Source organism: Octopus bimaculoides, chromosome 9, assembly GCF_001194135.2.
Source record: "Octopus bimaculoides isolate UCB-OBI-ISO-001 chromosome 9, ASM119413v2, whole genome shotgun sequence".
Classification (NCBI taxonomy): domain Eukaryota; kingdom Metazoa; phylum Mollusca; class Cephalopoda; order Octopoda; family Octopodidae; genus Octopus; species Octopus bimaculoides.
In genome coordinates this window covers 81658326-81675215 of record NC_068989.1, presented here as the reverse complement: position 1 = coordinate 81675215, position 16890 = coordinate 81658326, and the positions used below count along the sequence as shown (strand labels likewise).

The 16890-nt window shown below is 37.4% G+C and overlaps 1 protein-coding gene across 4 annotated transcripts in view; it reads right to left on the bottom strand.

The window, feature by feature from the left end:
- The window catches only part of LOC106879295 (rho GTPase-activating protein 12), a 102396-nt gene that overhangs the window by 78843 nt on the left and 6663 nt on the right, over window positions 1-16890 (bottom strand). Inside the window, exons 1-2 of one of the 4 annotated variants that reach the window (XM_014928797.2) lie at window positions 6955-7129; window positions 5026-6222 (exon numbers count right to left, since the gene is read on the bottom strand). In XM_014928797.2, the coding sequence (XP_014784283.1) occupies window positions 5026-6216 (1191 nt within the window). In that variant the 5' untranslated portion in view covers window positions 6217-6222; window positions 6955-7129. The other 3 variants (XM_014928798.2, XM_014928796.2, XM_014928794.2) reach the window with 3 other exon arrangements.

Here is a 16890-nt window from a genome sequence, read left to right as displayed (position 1 = left end):
TTCACTTTCCAATTATAGTTATGTGGCTGTCCTTGAGACTAAAGCTAACTTCAATGTGTCAATAAAAAGAGTTAAACAGAAATATAAATTGATCTTGGGTAAGAACAAAGCCAAATTTTTACAGACATAGTTAACAAGAATGACACCAGTATATAACTAGTATCTAAGCACCATAGTAATATCTCAGCATGTTGAGTATGTTTCATTCAGTTCATTTCTTACAACTGCAATATCCAGCTTGCTCACATAAACTAACAGACCTAACAACACATTCAGGTGTAATGACGGCAGTTGTTTATTTTAGTAGTAGTAGCTGTATCGATCTTAGAAGAAGAAGTGTATGGTGTTTTAGGGAAAATTGCAGTTTATTCAGATTTACAATGTAATTAACTCCAAGAAACACATGCATACAATGACTGTTAGAATCGCAAAGATTCTGTCAGAAACATTTGATAAAGAATCACAGGATACATATTTAATTGTCAATCTTTCCAATTCATTTTCCTCTAATTCCCATATATTTAATTTAGTCCTGCTGAATGTCTGGACACCCAGGAGGACAAATAACAAGACCCGTCGAAGGATGGATGAGTTCCTTGTGAGCCAATGGCCATCCAGTTAGAACTAACAGATAAAAGTAAATACTCGATGTTAACTAATGTAATATCATATTTGAATATTTTATTTTTCTTTTAAAAGTCAAGGTTTCGTTTTTTTCATTTCGTTTTTGTTTTGTTTGTTTTTTTGTAAGAGATGTACAAGAGATACAAAGTCAAACTCAATGTTATTGACATTCCTTAGGTTAAGCCAGAAGTCCTAAAATGTTGAGTCAACAATAATGAGGTTTAACTTAGAACCACAAGTATCAACTAGACCTCAACACATCTGTATTAAATCCCCTAATGTCAACACTTCTCTCTTTCTCCCCCCCCCCTCTCTCTCTCCTTAAAATATTAGATTTTCTCACTACTCAACAAAAACTCAATTTACTGAACTCTTTTCTTGACACAAGCCAATGAGAAAGCTTACATCTATTTCTTGCTGGCTGCCCAATCTGCTAGAAATAGAAGCCAAATCTCCCTCGATTCACACTATCGTATTAAAAGGAAGGACACATTAGATAATGTGGTTGCAGATAAATAAATGGGATGTTCACAACTGACTTTGTTTATAGGTCTATTGAATCAGGCCTAACTTGAGGTTTGATAACAGACTATTCTGGCATGCAAGTATTTAATACTAGTCTAAAAGTCAGTTTCAAATCTTTTTCATAATTTACCTATGTAGGCGAGGAGGTTTAAATCTAACAATTTAGCCGACTGACAAAAGATGCTACAACAAAAGTACTCATTGAGATGCTGTGGTAACTTGCCAACATAGTCTACTAGGGCAATGTATCAATGTAACAACATATTTTTCTAGAGTGGAGTGTTAACTTGACAAAATACGCCACGAAGGTGACATGTTAACCTGTTGATATACCTTATTAGGAATGAGGGATCAACTTACCAATATATCGCATAATCAAATAACCTAACAATGTACCCTAACTGAGGTAAGATATTAACATATAATACTTTGCAAAGGTAAAGTGTTAATCTAATTTATTCAACAATATATCTCTCACTAAGATAAAGAATCAAACTGACAGCATACTCCCCATTAAACCTGACAAAATAATTCCCATTAAACTAGGTATTAGACCAAGGAAATACTCTCATTAAACCTGACAAAAGACCCCAATTAAATTAAACATACCCCATTAAACCAGGCAAGATATCCCCAATAAACCAGACAGTATACCCCCATTAAACCAGGTGACATACTCCACTATTAAACCAGACAACATATCACCATTAAATCAGGCAACATATCCTCATTAAATCTAACAAAATCCCCCCATTAAACCAGGCAGTATACTCCCATTAAACCAGGCAACATACTCCAATTAAACCAGGCAACATAATTCCATTAAGCCAGGCAATATCATCCCATTAAACCAGGCAACATACTCCTATTAAGCTGACAACATACCCCACCCCACTAAACCAGACAGTATACTACCATTAATCTAGGTAATATACCTCCATTAAATCAGGCAATCTACCTCCATTAAACCAGACACCACAGCTCCATTAAACTTGACAACAAATCACCAATTGAAACAGATAAAATAATCCCATTAAACCAGACAACCTACCCCCATTAAACTAAACAACATACCCCCATTAAACCAGACAACATACCCCCATTAAACCAGACAACATACCCCCATTAAACCAAACATAGCCCCATTAAACTAGATAGCATATTTCCATTAAACCAGGCAACATACCTCCATTAAACCAGACAACATGCCCTCGTTAATCTGGTCAGTATACCCCCATTAAACTAGACAACACAGCTCCATGATATAAAGTGTCTTGGTTCCAGCCATGTAAGGCTGTATAATCACACCATCAAGTGGTACTACATGATGAATACCAACAAAATACTTTAAGGAACTCATATGCCATAGATTTAAACATTTGATTATCTCCCTCTGTGCCATGGGTCAAATCCTTAAGCAGAGCTGACCAACAGCCCCTAACAAGATATCAGGTTGAACAATAGTTTAACAGGGAATTTTAAATTGACCACTACAGTTTGAGATTAAAATCCCGTTGAAATTAACAGAACTTCTCATCTCTACATGTTTCATAGATTAAACAATGAAAATTATACACACAGTGTTGATAAACAACCTACAGCCTTTATTCTCAAACCATTAAGCACATCATTAGTTAGTCTAAATATGTAGTTCGAACAAAGATCCATGATAACAACAAAGATAATATAATTCATAAAGATAAAAATAAAATCAGTGGTCACTGATAGTGAAACTGTTATAAATTATGCCTGGAGGTGCAGTTACTTCTTTAGTGGCTGTCAAAATGGAACAGAGTTAAATTGAAACCAGAGTAAGGCTAATATGAACAAAAGAAGACAGTGTTTAAATTAATTTCATATCGCTAAGAAATTAAGGAGAATATCAAAAAGCTCACATGGGATTTGTTCATTTTCCATTGATTCTTTCTAATGCTGGATATCACAATAAAACAAGAGGGGTTTATATTATTGGCATGCCATAGAGATTAATGTTTTGAATTAGGTTTATAGTTGGAGAATACTCCAACTATAAACCCAATATTAGTGTCTACTTCACACAGAGACATGTCAACTTACACCTCTTCTCTACTCAAATCCAGTCCGGTTCTAGATACTTTAGTACTTTTGATACCACTTCTGGTTCTATGATACAAACTTCTTGTTTTAACCCTTTGGCATCCACATTATTCTGTCAAAAGTAAAGCTTGTTTCTTCACATGTCTTGAATTAATCTTGCATTATCTGGTAGTTCTGAGATTTTGACTGAAGTAACTGTTTCTGTTTTAGAAGGATATTGTAGGGTAGGCATGAGAAACTAGATCTAGGCAGTTTAAACATAAAATAGGGAGAATATTTAGGCAAGATATAGCCTCTTTAAATGCTAAAGGGTTAAAGTGATCTAAATTAACCATTCCCATCAGAATTTCATGGTACTTTAGATTCCAAACACCAGCTTGATAATGACAAGATTATTTTACTAAATATTTTATTTTCAAAATTAATTGAAGCAAAGCCAGTGTATTTAAACAAAAATATACTTACAAAATGGTTAAACAATCACTAAGCTATCTTTGTATTTATTATCCATATTTATCAGAATAAATACTTCTAAGGCATTAGAAATTAAATGAGACAAGTCATTTTCTTCAACTGTTAGTAGCTAAGACTTTCTTTTATTCCCTGTTCTTTGCATAACTATAAAACCTATATATGATCAATCTTGTCAAAATACTGACCCACACTTGTAAGCTTATGGGAAATGTTATAGACTTTCCTTGTTGTGGAATGCAAACAAAAAGTATGTTAAGCAAAGATATGGTCAGAAGGTCAAAGAATTTTTATAATGGATCTGCTACCTTAGCCAGAGATAGATATCTAGTGATTTGTGAAACAAGCAATAATGAAGATAAATACATCTCATGCACCTGTATAAGATCCATGATGAAAAGGGTAAAGGCTTACAGGATTTCAGGTAAGAATTTGTGAAGTAAAACAAAGTTATCTCATGATAAGAGATATATCAACATCTAACTGTATAAATTACACAAATACAATGGCATTATCAGGCAGATATTCTGCTATGATTGATTTTGCCTTTCAGGGTCGATAAAATAGTACTAGTCAAGAACCAGGGTTGATGAAATCAACTAACATCTTCTTCCAAAATTTCAGGCCTTGCACCTATCAGGCAGATATTCAGAATCTCACCACAAAAAAAAAAACAACATCACATGACCACATGACTGATAAGGCTATCAGATGTTGTTACACATCGCAAGTCACAATGCATTTTGCATTGTTTTGGCCTTCAAATGATACTCCCACCCCTACCCTTGCTGGCTAGGCAAGCAAGTCAACATTCCTCCCAATCGAAAGGGGGATTGGAGCAATGTGAAATGAAGTGTTTTGCTCAAGAACACATCACGCCATCCGATCAGGGAATCAAACCCACAATCTAGTGATTGTGAGTGCAACTGCCTGACCACTAGGCCACACGCCATCAAAAAAAAATGACAAGTTATGTTTGAGCCTTATAAAGACAGCAGAATGCCAAGAGCCATTAAAACAACAGAGAAAACAAGAAATGTTATTTGCCATTCTACAGAAATTAGAATAGTGGGCAAGATAATCTCAAAACATTTGGGGGTTGCACAAGTATTTGAACTGACATAGCAAATTCAAACAACAGAAATGGAAATTCCTTCTTAAACAAAAAGACATAGCCATCAGAAAGAAACAGTTTCAGATATTTGATAGTCAGCATCTTCTTAGGGGAGATAATATGCTAGAAATGGACGTTAGTTCTGGTTTAATATGAAGGAAAAAAAAAGTTTTGAAGAAAACTTGTAAACAAAAAAGAATATTTATTCTACTTACTTTTCTGTCTTTTGGATTGGTAAGACTTTCCACACTTCCATTTTCAGGTTCCTTTTGATATTTTAAAATAGGACCCAGTTCATCAAGGTTTCTATAATCACTACTATTGCATTGAGAACTTTGACACTTCCCTAATTGAATTGTTTTTTCATGCCCATGTTCAGAACTTTCAAGATATCTACTGGATGCCCCATAGTGATAGCTTTTGGGTCTTTCCAATGTTCTGTTTAGATTGATTGAACCTTTACCAAAAGTACTATAATTTCCACTTCGCAAAATCTCTTGGGGGTACTGATTATCAGAATTAACCACAACCTGGATACAAGCATCAAAGTTATTGTTATTATTATTGTTGTTGTTGTTGTTGTTGTTTATAGAAAAATTGGCTTGAGAAGAGGTTTCTGATGAATCGGGCCACCCAAAAGATGAGGAGGTAGTCATCGGAACTGTTCCAGCATTATCACTACTAAAACTTCGGTTCAGTACGGTTGTATTTGGTCTGTTTTGAGTCTTTGCTTTGGCAGCAGCTACCATCTCGGGTGTGGCAACAGGAGCAGGATATTTCTTCTTTTTCTCACCAGTAGCATGAGGCTTTTGTTTAGTTTCAACTGGTTTGATTTCAACTGGTTCAGTTTCAAACAGACTAGTTTCAAGTAGTTGAGTTTCAACTGGTTTCATTTCAACTGGTTTAGTTTCAAGTGGTTTAGTTTCCACTGGTTTGGTACTATCACCAGATGTATCTTTATTAATAATTGGTGGCAATGGTCTGTTGTTGCCTGGGTAATAATCCTCCAATTTAAATACATAATCAGCAGGAACATAGATTACATTTCCATCTGTTTTTTCAACTTGCCACCAGTCATCAGAACTATTTGACATCAGCCGGTATATGTCCCCTTTAACCATAGTCACTTTATCTCCATTGTCGTAAGTATATTCATAGTTATAAAGAGCTTTTAGAAAAACATCGTCTTCCAACTCATCTTGCTCTGTTTTCTCAGACACACTTTCCCTAGTGCTGTCGCTACTCTCATCAAGGGACTGCATACCACTGTCATCACATATGACAGCAGGAGACAGCTCCTTCTCCTCAAATGTATCACTGCCATTGCTGCTTAAAGACAAGTTGTGTAAAGACAGTGGCTCACCCACACATGTCTTATTATTATTATTGTTGTTGCTTGTAGTCATCGTGCCCTACATATTGCAAGAGAAAGAAAGAGAAAAAAAAATCTTAATTCTTCAGTCAAACAAGAAATAATAAAGCAATGTTGAACATGAGGAAAGACATAGTTACATGGTAATATTAAATAATTATAGATTTAAGTAGCTAAATTAAATATAAATTTTCATAATTTTGTGATTAATTACAACTAATTTATATGAAAATAATTTATATGAAATAGCTTAGTTGCATTTGATTGACCTTTTACAAGTACTGTCATGAACTGAACTGATATCAAACTATTACAGACCCTAGTGAATTATACATTAAAAAAATCAAATTAAGATATATCAGTTGATTATACATACATGTATGTGTGATAGAGAAAGACAAAGTGGAGAGACAGAATGTTGGAAGTAGTTAAATAGAAAGTAAAAGTAGGTTCGAAAGAGTAACCAATATTACCGCAGGAAGGTCACGTCACTATCACCACGCTCTCTTTATTTTGTTCTATTTGATTATTCTACCTAATTCCGAATAAAGAGAGACCTGACAAAACAAGGAATTCCCCGTCGTTTCACTCACAACAGCCATTAAAACATCCAAGATATTGTATATATATATATAGACAATATCGTGCTTCTTTGCCTCTATTATCAAATTACAAACCACAGACAAATTTCAGACAACTCTAGGGGAATAAATGGATGTATATGCAATTCTGTAATCGATGAATATATAAGCAATACTAAAAATGAACTGACAGTTGTTGGAAAAGATGGGAAGCATGCCTTCCTCTCACTCAGAAATTGTAAAAGAATCAGAACAGTAAAGAAAACTGTAGTGTATAGACACGTGAGGTGAAGTGTTCGGTGGAGGGAGGCGAGTGAGGGTTTTTAAAGTAATCGATCAATATTCGTTCAGCAAGAGTTGAAGATGTAATGTCAATAGTATTGGAAGAGTACTGTGTGTATTTATGTGTGTAGAAGTGGTAGTAGTAGTAGTAGTTCACTAGTGTGATAATTATGATGATGATGGGGGTGGTAGTATACCTATCTGGGTTGGTGTAGCAAACAATTTTAACAGATACGAGCTATCGAACTAACAAGCTGACAAACATTGAGAGAAAAAAAACAATCTATTCAACAGTAGATACAAAATATTATTAAACCTTCTACTTAGAACCAATTAAGAAGCTAAACAATTAGCCTAATTCCTCGTTCATTCGTATTATTGCTGTCTTCAACAGGTTGCTGTAGTTGGTGTCACTCACCGATTCAACTTCGTAGCTACCAGGTTCTTTAGCGACTGCCGTAATTTGTTTTAATTAATTTTTGTTTTTTTTAAATGAAACATCTTTCCTGTAAATCTCGAAAACACACAATTACACATTAGCGGGTGTGTTTGAGATTTAACCGAGCTATATACTCAACACAACTGAGTATGTTGAAATTATAACCGAGTTATGATGTTTGTGTAACGCGGTTAAACATCAAAATACTCAAAATTGAGTGCAACTGGACCTTAATTATACCTGTAAATGACAGGTGTTTACAGTTTGGCTAATTAATTAATACTGAGGAGGAGAATATATTTTCTTTCACTAATTTCTTTGTAACATTATATCACCAATTATTTGGAAATACTGAAACAAATGCAGCGGAGGGAAAACGAGATTTATAAATCGTAATGACATAAATACAAAGAAGAATTTTTATTATTTTAAAATTTTGGCAACAGGCAAAACAAAGAAGAGATGGTCATGCATTTTCCAAATATATTAACGCCGTAAACGAAATACTGATGGACAAAATCGGTTTGCTAAAATATTATTGCCTCGATATCAACAAAATGTATTTCTTTATAATATACGTGAAGATCGGTGATATTTGGAAGGAAGGAAAATAATACGGTGTAAGCGGCATATATGCTGTTCCCTAAGACTTTGACAATTTTAAATAAAAGAACCACAGTTGAAAACATTAAAAAAGAAATACGACAGAATAGGGGTTTGTTTGATAAGAAGACAAGACTGTTTAAACATACATGTATACATGTGAATGTGCAGAGTACATACGAATGTAGTTATATGTATAGTATGTATAGAATACATATGTATGTATGAATGAATGTAATGATATACACACAATTATATACTCTAATATACATTATATATTACACAATGCATATACATATATATTATATATATATCATATAAATACAAAATATATATACATACATGTTATATATATATATATATATATATATATATATCTGTCCTTTTTTAACTTTCACTTGTCTCAGTCATTAGACTACGGCCATGCTGGGGCACCACCTCGAAGAATTTTAGTCGATGAATCTACCCCAGTACTTTTATTTTTTTAAGCGTGGTAATTATTCTATCGGTTCCCTTTGCCGAATCGCTAAGTTACGCGAACGTAAACATACCAACGCCGGTTTCAAGTGGTGGTAGGGGACAAAGACAGAAATATACAGAGAAGTGTAAACGATGAGTCACATTTATCCAACAACCCTGCCTTTCAACAAAAGTGTAGGTATCTCACAACAGACAAATGACCAAACAGAAGCACAATTCACCATAGCTAGGACAGGACTTAGATTTTAGAATGGTACAGTAGGAGAGTAGGAAAGAGGCTCAGTAACTCAATGGAAAAGCCACAAGTGTCCTACTTAGAGTCATATAACACGAAAAATAAGAAGGTTGTGTGCTTCCCCACAGACAAGTCCAGCAAAATGTTGATAGACAGTCTGCCATATCACATTCGGGCAATGTAACCTCACATTAGCAACATGAGAAAAACAATGTTACAAACACATGAGGAGAGAGAAAAGATCCTCTATGCTCACATGATGATGTGATCAAACATCCTGGGACCAAAGAAACGCATAGCCAACAATTTCCAAGCTGCAAAAAACAACATCCCAGTGCTGTATGGACTCCACAACAATCACAAAATGAACACCGATCCAGTAGCAGGACTACTATCAAGACTGGTCTGTGGAGCTAACATTGCTAGCAACTACAGAGTTTCCTACTTCCTCTCTACGATCATACACCCCATCATGAAGATGTCCAAAAATGTGTATGACAACACAGAAGACCTCCTCAGCAGAAATCAAGGAAAGCAACTGCACCTAAGACCTGACAGGATGCATAAGAGGCAGTATGGATGTGGTGTCCCTATACCTATCCATCGACATTGATTTTGCACTGGAGAAATGCATGGAGATGATCAGCAAAAGTAATGTGGAGTTTTGTGGTGTTGACGTAGAGGAACTGGGCTTCTTCCTTAGACTTACATGTGACAAAGAGTACCTAGACAAACACAACTATAGATGTTTCTGCTTCAGCAGACCAATAAGAGGCAGAGCTCCCACTATAATCTCAATATCAAAGAAAACCGCTAAAGAAAGATGGAACAGGTGAACCAGAGCCATCCAGACCCCCAAACCATGATCAGATGAGAAAAATGGTCGCACATACAGTAGGTGCGAGTACCAAAGCTATATTAAAGGGCCACATGTTTAAGTTCAATAACAAAATATACACTCAAGAAGAGGATGCAGCCATCAGTGGCAGTAATCATTGGAGATGTAGCCAACCTCTTTATGATATGGTGGGATAGGAGACTCAACACATAGCAGAAAGCCCCATAGCCCTAAACATGTATTCGCGCTATGTTGAAGATATCAACATAGCAGCAAAAGCACCTCCACAAGACAATATCTATGAACTAGAAGTTGGTACCATGGAGAGCATCTACTAAAGTATTAAGGTAACAGTACACTACCTGAATAAGCACCCCAACTACAGACTGTTGAACACTGAATTCTGGCTGGAAACTAGGAATAACAAGGTCCAAATCTTCCATTCACACTATGCCAAAGCTATGGCCTCCAATTACCAGAACATAGTAATTGCCAAGGGTGATGAGAAATGTATCCTACATGTGCAACCCAACAGAATTAAAGAGATATATATACACTCTTCATCCACCACATGCAGTTCTCTGGATATAGCCAAAGAGACAGGATCAGGGTGTATAAAGGAGCCATAGCAAAAGACCATCATGGAAAAGGTAGCAAACAGGGCCTGTCCACTACACATGAGTAAATCATGAAATAGCATAAACAGTGCTAAGAGCAAGAAAGGTTAGGCCAACTCATGGTATGACAACCAAAATTACCAGAGTGTCATGTTTGTTGATACTACTCCTGGAGGCTGTTTTTGGCATGGGTTTTATTGTTGGATGCCCTTCCTAAGACCAACCACCCTGCAGAGTGGACTGAGTGCTTTTTCTGCAGCACCAGCACTGATAATAAGGTCACCAAGTAACTTGCAAGACAAAGATTCTTTGAGAGGAGACGGCATTGCAGGAAGTGATCTTCTGCTAGATGATGGAAGGTTAGAGTGTGACAGAAAGACAGAAACAAGTGTCTTGCTGTAGAGGAGATACACGGTTACCCAATCAGAGAGAGAGAGAGAGAGAGATCAAGAAAGAGGACAGAAACAGGTGTGTTGTGGTAGAGAAGATACATGGTTAACCAGTCACAGGAAGAGAGAAAGAGAGAGTGTAAGAGAGATCAAGAGAAAGAGAAAGTGCAAGAGAGAGAAAGAGAAAGTGCAAGAGAGAGCAAGAGAAAGAGAGTGCAAGAGAGAGCAAGAGAAAGAGAGTGCAAGAGAGAGATAGTGGCGAAGTGTCAAGGTATACTAATAAGGAATAGGGATCAGAATATAAATGGGATGGTAGACTAGAGCAAGAAAGAGATAGATAGTGGTGAAGTGCCAGGTACCCTCAAGGTACGGTGGCGGGGGGTTCTCAGAATATAAATGGTAGGGTATTGTTAAATTTGCATGAGTAGGGAGTAGAGATTTTACATGAATGGAAAGGTTGTGGGGGTGGGGAATTCAATAACTGATGAAACCTGGATATATAGAGCAGGTGGAAGACGACAAGATAGCAATGATACAGTGAGCAGGGCAGTGAGGACAGAATTGAAGACGGCCAGCTGGCAGAATCGTTAAGCACACCGGGCGAAATGCTTAATGGTATTTCGTCTGCCGTTACGTTCTGAGTTCAAATTCCGCCGAGTGATAAATTAAGTAACAGTTACGCACTGGGGTCGATGTAATCGACTTAATCCCTTTGTCTGTCGTTGTTTGTCCCCTCTATGTTTAGCCCCTTGTGGGCAATAAAGAAATAAGAATTGGAGAGCAAGAGATAAGCATAAGCATAGAGCACGAAAATGAGGAAATGTGAAGAAGAAAAGAGATGTAGTTTGGTTTGTCAAGGTAGGAAGTGTGAAAAATTCTATTGTGACATGTGAGTGGAACACAGTGCTTTTAGAACTCAGTTTTGCTGAAATGGTCGGATCTTCTCAAGAACCTCATATCACCAGACATCTCGGTCCACTATCTCTCCTTTATGAAGCCCAGCATCCTGAGATCGGCCCTCACCACTTCACTCCATATTTTCCTGGGTCTCCCTCTTCCACAGGTGTCATCCACTTTCAGCGATTGCCCTTCTTTATACAGCTGTCTTCGTTCATACGCATCACATGTCCAAACCAGCATGGTCTTCTCTCTTGTATGCTGCATCTGATTCCTCTTATACCCAACTTTTCTCTCAACACATTTGCACTTTGTTGTACATACACACTGATGTTGCACATCAAACGAAGTTTACCACCTTCATTCCTCTTTAGTCAACATGTATATATATTTGTATGTGTGCGTGTATACACACATACACACACACACACACACACACACACACATACAAGCACACTTTTTAGGCAATTTGTTTCCCTTAAGAAATATTTTTCTTAAAATTTGTTTATAAAAATTTACAGGTTAATATATAATAATTAAGTATATAATCCCATTACCACTGTAGTATTTAGCATAATTTAATTAAATATGATATTGATTTAATTGATAAAATATTAAATTTAACAGTATCATTACTACCACTACCACGGCTACCACCACCACTACTACTACTATTTACTGCTGTTGTTGTTGTTCTTGTCCACATATTAAATTTGAGGTATTTTTAAATAAAATACAATATACAGTTTTTAAATAATTTCCGTTGATACCTCAAATCCTATAAAAGTATATGAATACAGTTTTGCATATTCATACATGAATGCGTCTTTGCATGATCTGCCTGTCTGCGCTTACGTATAAGAGAGAGAGAGAGAGTGTGTGTGTGTGTGTGCGCGTGCGTGCGTATGTGTGTGTGTGTGCGTGCGTGTGCGTGTGCACGCGTGTGTGCATGTATGTATGTATAGGTCCATGCGTGTGCATGTGTGTGAATGAATGTCTGTTTATATGCAGACACCTGTATGGATTGTGTGAGACAAAATTCGTTTTGTTATTTTAAAATGTCTCTCAGTTTTCATCCTTTAAACCCATTGTATGAACTGTATCTCCTTAACACAAAATTTGATTTACTTTTTTCTCCTGTATGTATGTCTTTGTATGTATATGTGCATATTTATTAAGCATTATACATGTATCATTGTACCAAATTTTGCTGAGGTGTGCGTGTGTGTACGTGTGTGTGTGTGTGTGTGTTATATCTATGCATCTATATAAAAAATAGTATATTATGTTATATTATAATATAAATAAATTGTTAGATTGTCAACTGAATCCCTCTATTCAATTTATATATATATGCTCTTGTGCGGGTGGCACATAAAATACACCATTTTGAGCGTGGCCGTTGCCAGTACCGCCTGACTGGCCTTTGTAGGATTTTCGAGCGAGATCGTTGCCAGTGCCCCTGGACTGGCTCTTGTGCGGGTGGCACATAAAATACACCATTCTGAGCGTGGCCGTTGCCAGTACCGCCTGACTGGCCTTCGTGCGGGTGACACGTAAAAGCACCCACTACACTCTCTGAGTGGTTGGCGTTAGGAAGGGCATCAAGCTGTAGAAACTCTGCCAAATCAGATTGGAGCCTGGTGTAGCCATCCGGTTTCACCAGTCCTCAGTCAAATCGTCAAACCCATGCTAGCATGGAAAGCGGACGTTAAACGATGATGATGATGATGATGATGATGATAGCCACAGGTGGCTGTGTATAGGCGCATTTAACATCTGTTTTCTATGCTGGCATAGGTTGGATGGTTTGACAGCACCTGGTTTCAGTGTCTGTTTTGGCGGATGTTTTACAGCTGGATGCCTTTCCAACCAACCACCTTACAGAGTGGACTAAGTGCTTTCTATGTGGAACCAGCACTACTAGTTTATTTATATGTTTATATATATATATATGTATGTATGTATGTATGTATGCATGTATGTGTGTATGCATGTACAATATATGTGGTCTGATCAATAAGTATCCGGACTGTTGCCATAGTAACAAAGCTAAAGAATGCAAAGTGAAGCTGCTTCGCAAAGATTGACCTTGAACTCTGCTGTGCATGCACACTAAATTTTAACATTCTAGCTCACTTCTGCTGGTTACAGCAATGCTTGAAAGGAAGGTGTGTAGAGTGTGATTGTCGCATTGACCATAACAGAGAGAATCGAGCAAAGAATCTGCATCAAATTTTGCCAAAAGCTATGTGACACCTGCTCAGAGGCCCGCACAAAGTTTTCAAAAAGCTTTCATCGTTCTCAACACAATCAAGGAGATCTTGTACAACTGAAACCCAAGTGTCTTCTTGGTCAGCTGAAAGCAGATTTGCCACAAACTTGGCAGACATGTGTCTCATACCCAAATCTTCAGTGATAATGGGCTGAACTGAACCATAATTAATCTGCACATCCCCCTGATAATTCACTGATGGTGATTTCACGATTTCCCCTTACAGCTGCACACACATCCATGATGTTTTTCTCAGTTCTGCTGGTTGTGGGTCTCCCAGAACATTTGTTAATATCGACATTTTTTCAGCCATCTCGGGAATATTTGAACCCCTTGCACACTTGTGTGCAGCTCATATACTCCTCTCCATACACTTTTTGCAACTTTGTGTAGGCCTCTGAGTAGGTATCACCATGACAATTTTCTTTGTCATGGTCAACACGACAATCACACGCTACACACCTTCCTTCCTTCCAACAACAGAAGTGAGCTAGAACATTAAAACTTAGTGCACGTGCACAACTGAGTTCAAGGTATACCTTTGCCAAGCGGTTTCACTCTGCATGCTTTAGCTTCGTTACTATGGCAATAGTCTAGATACCTATTGATCAGACCTTGTATATATATATATGTGTGTGTGTGTGTGCATGTGTGTGTGTGTGCATGTGTGTGCGTGCAGAAGCGCATGTGTGCATATGTGTAAAAAGAAGGTATGTATATATATTCTTTTATTCTTTTACTTGTTTCGTTCATTTCACTGCGACCATGTTGGAGCACTACATCAACTCTAGTACTTAATCTTTGTATATGCATATGTATATGTATATGCATACAAACAAATCAATTATTATTATCATTAGGTGTATTCATCATCATCATCATCATCGTTTAACGTCTGCCTTCAATACTAGCATGGGTTGGACAATTTGACTGAGGACTGGCGAACCGGATGGCTGCACCAGGCTCCAATCTGATCTGGCAGAGTTTCTACAGCTGGATGCCCTTCCTAACGCCAACCACCAGTACGAGGGCCAGTCTGGCAGTACTGGCAATGGCCATGCCCAAATGGTGTTTTTTATGTGCCACCTGCACAGGAGTCAGTCCAGCAGCACTGGCAATGACCTCGCCCAAATGTTTTGTTCACGTGCCATTGACACAAGTGCTAGTAAGGCGACACTGGTAATGATCACACTCAAATATATGTGTGTGTATATATATATATATATATATATATCACTCATGCTGGTGTCATGTACAACTCACCCAGTACACTCTGTAAAGTGGTTGGCATTAGGAAGGGCATCCAGCCATAGAAACCAAGCTAAATCAGACCTCCAGTTTGCCTGCTCCTGTCAAACTCTCCAATTTATGCCAGCATGGAAAATGGACATTAAACAATGATGATGATATGTATGCATGGCTGTGTGGTTGAGAAGTTTGTTTCCTGACCACATATTTTCATGTTTGATTCCTCAGTGTATTGAGTAACTCAAGCAAGTGTCTTCTACAACAGCATTTGGTTGAGCAATTCTTTGTGAGTGAAATTTGGCAGATAGAAATTATACAGAGGCAGCATCTCTTTAAACTGACCCTGTATAAGTTGAGCTAACATCTGCAGACATCTTGCAGCTTGGAAATCTTGGATTTAAGAGAGCCAATAGAATATATAGTACCCAACTTGAAATTAAGCACAGCTATGGCCGATGCCAGTGTTGCATGTCCAGCCCATTTAAAAGTACCCTTCATGGGTTAGGCTTCAGAAGACCTGTTGAGCCAAGTAAAACCAAAATTGTAGCTGTGGCCAGTGGTCCCTGACTGGCTTCTGTGCTGATGGCACATAAAATGCACCATTTGAGCATGGTCGATGCCAGTGACATGTAAAATGCACCATTTGAATATGGCCAATGACAGGTCCGTTTAATTGGCTCCTGTGCCGGTTGCATGTAAAAAGCATTATCTGAATGCGATTGATGTCAGGCCTGGCTGGCTCCTCTGCCATTGGCACGTAAAAGGCATCAACTACACTCTCAGAGTGGTTGGCATTAGGAAGGGCATCAAACTGTAGAAGCATTGCCAGATCAGATTGGAGTTTGGTGCAACCTCCTGGCTTGCCAGTCCTCAGTCAAACCATCCAACTCATGCTCGCATGGAAAATGGACATTAAACGATGATGATGATGATGATGCATATAATATATATATATATATATATATATATATATATAATAATTTTCCAGAGGGTGTAGCAACCGTTACCAATAAATCAATATATCGAGTTTGAAGTCTCTGTCTCTTTTGAATATGAAAATTTAAAAGTTAAAAACCTTATAATATACATATATATATATATGCATATATACATACTTACATATATATATTTATATATATATATATATATATATATATATATATATATATATATTTAATATATGTATGTATGTATTTTATATAGGTGCAGGAGTGGCTGTGTGGTAAGTAGCTTGCTTACCAACCACATGGTTCCAGGTTCTTGGGAAACTGTCTTCTACTATCGCTTCGGGCCAACCAAAGCCTTGTGAATGGATTTGGTAGACAGAAATTGAAAGAAGCCTGTTGTAGATGTAGATATGTAATATATATATGTATGTGTGCGTATATGTTTGTGTGTGTGTAATTGTCCCCACAACATCCCTTGACAACCGATGCTGGTATGTTTATGTCCCTGTAAATAAGCAGTTCAGCAAAAGAGACCAACAGAATAAGTACAGGCTTACAAAGAATAAGTCCTGAAGTCGATTTACCCAACTAAAGGCAGTGCTCCAGCATGGCTGCAGTCAAATGACTGAAACAAGTAAAACAAATATATATATATATATATATGGAAATGGGCTGTGCGTGAGAAGACCCGGCAAGCCAAGTAAGATCGTTGCCAGTGCCCCTGGACTGGTTCTTGTGCGGGTGGCACATGAGATGCACCATTTTGAGCGTGGCCGTTGCCAGTACCGCCTGACTGGCTCCTGTAGGATTTTCGAGCGAGATCGTTGCCAGTGCCCCTGGACTGGCTTGTGCGGGTGGCACATAAAAGACACCATTT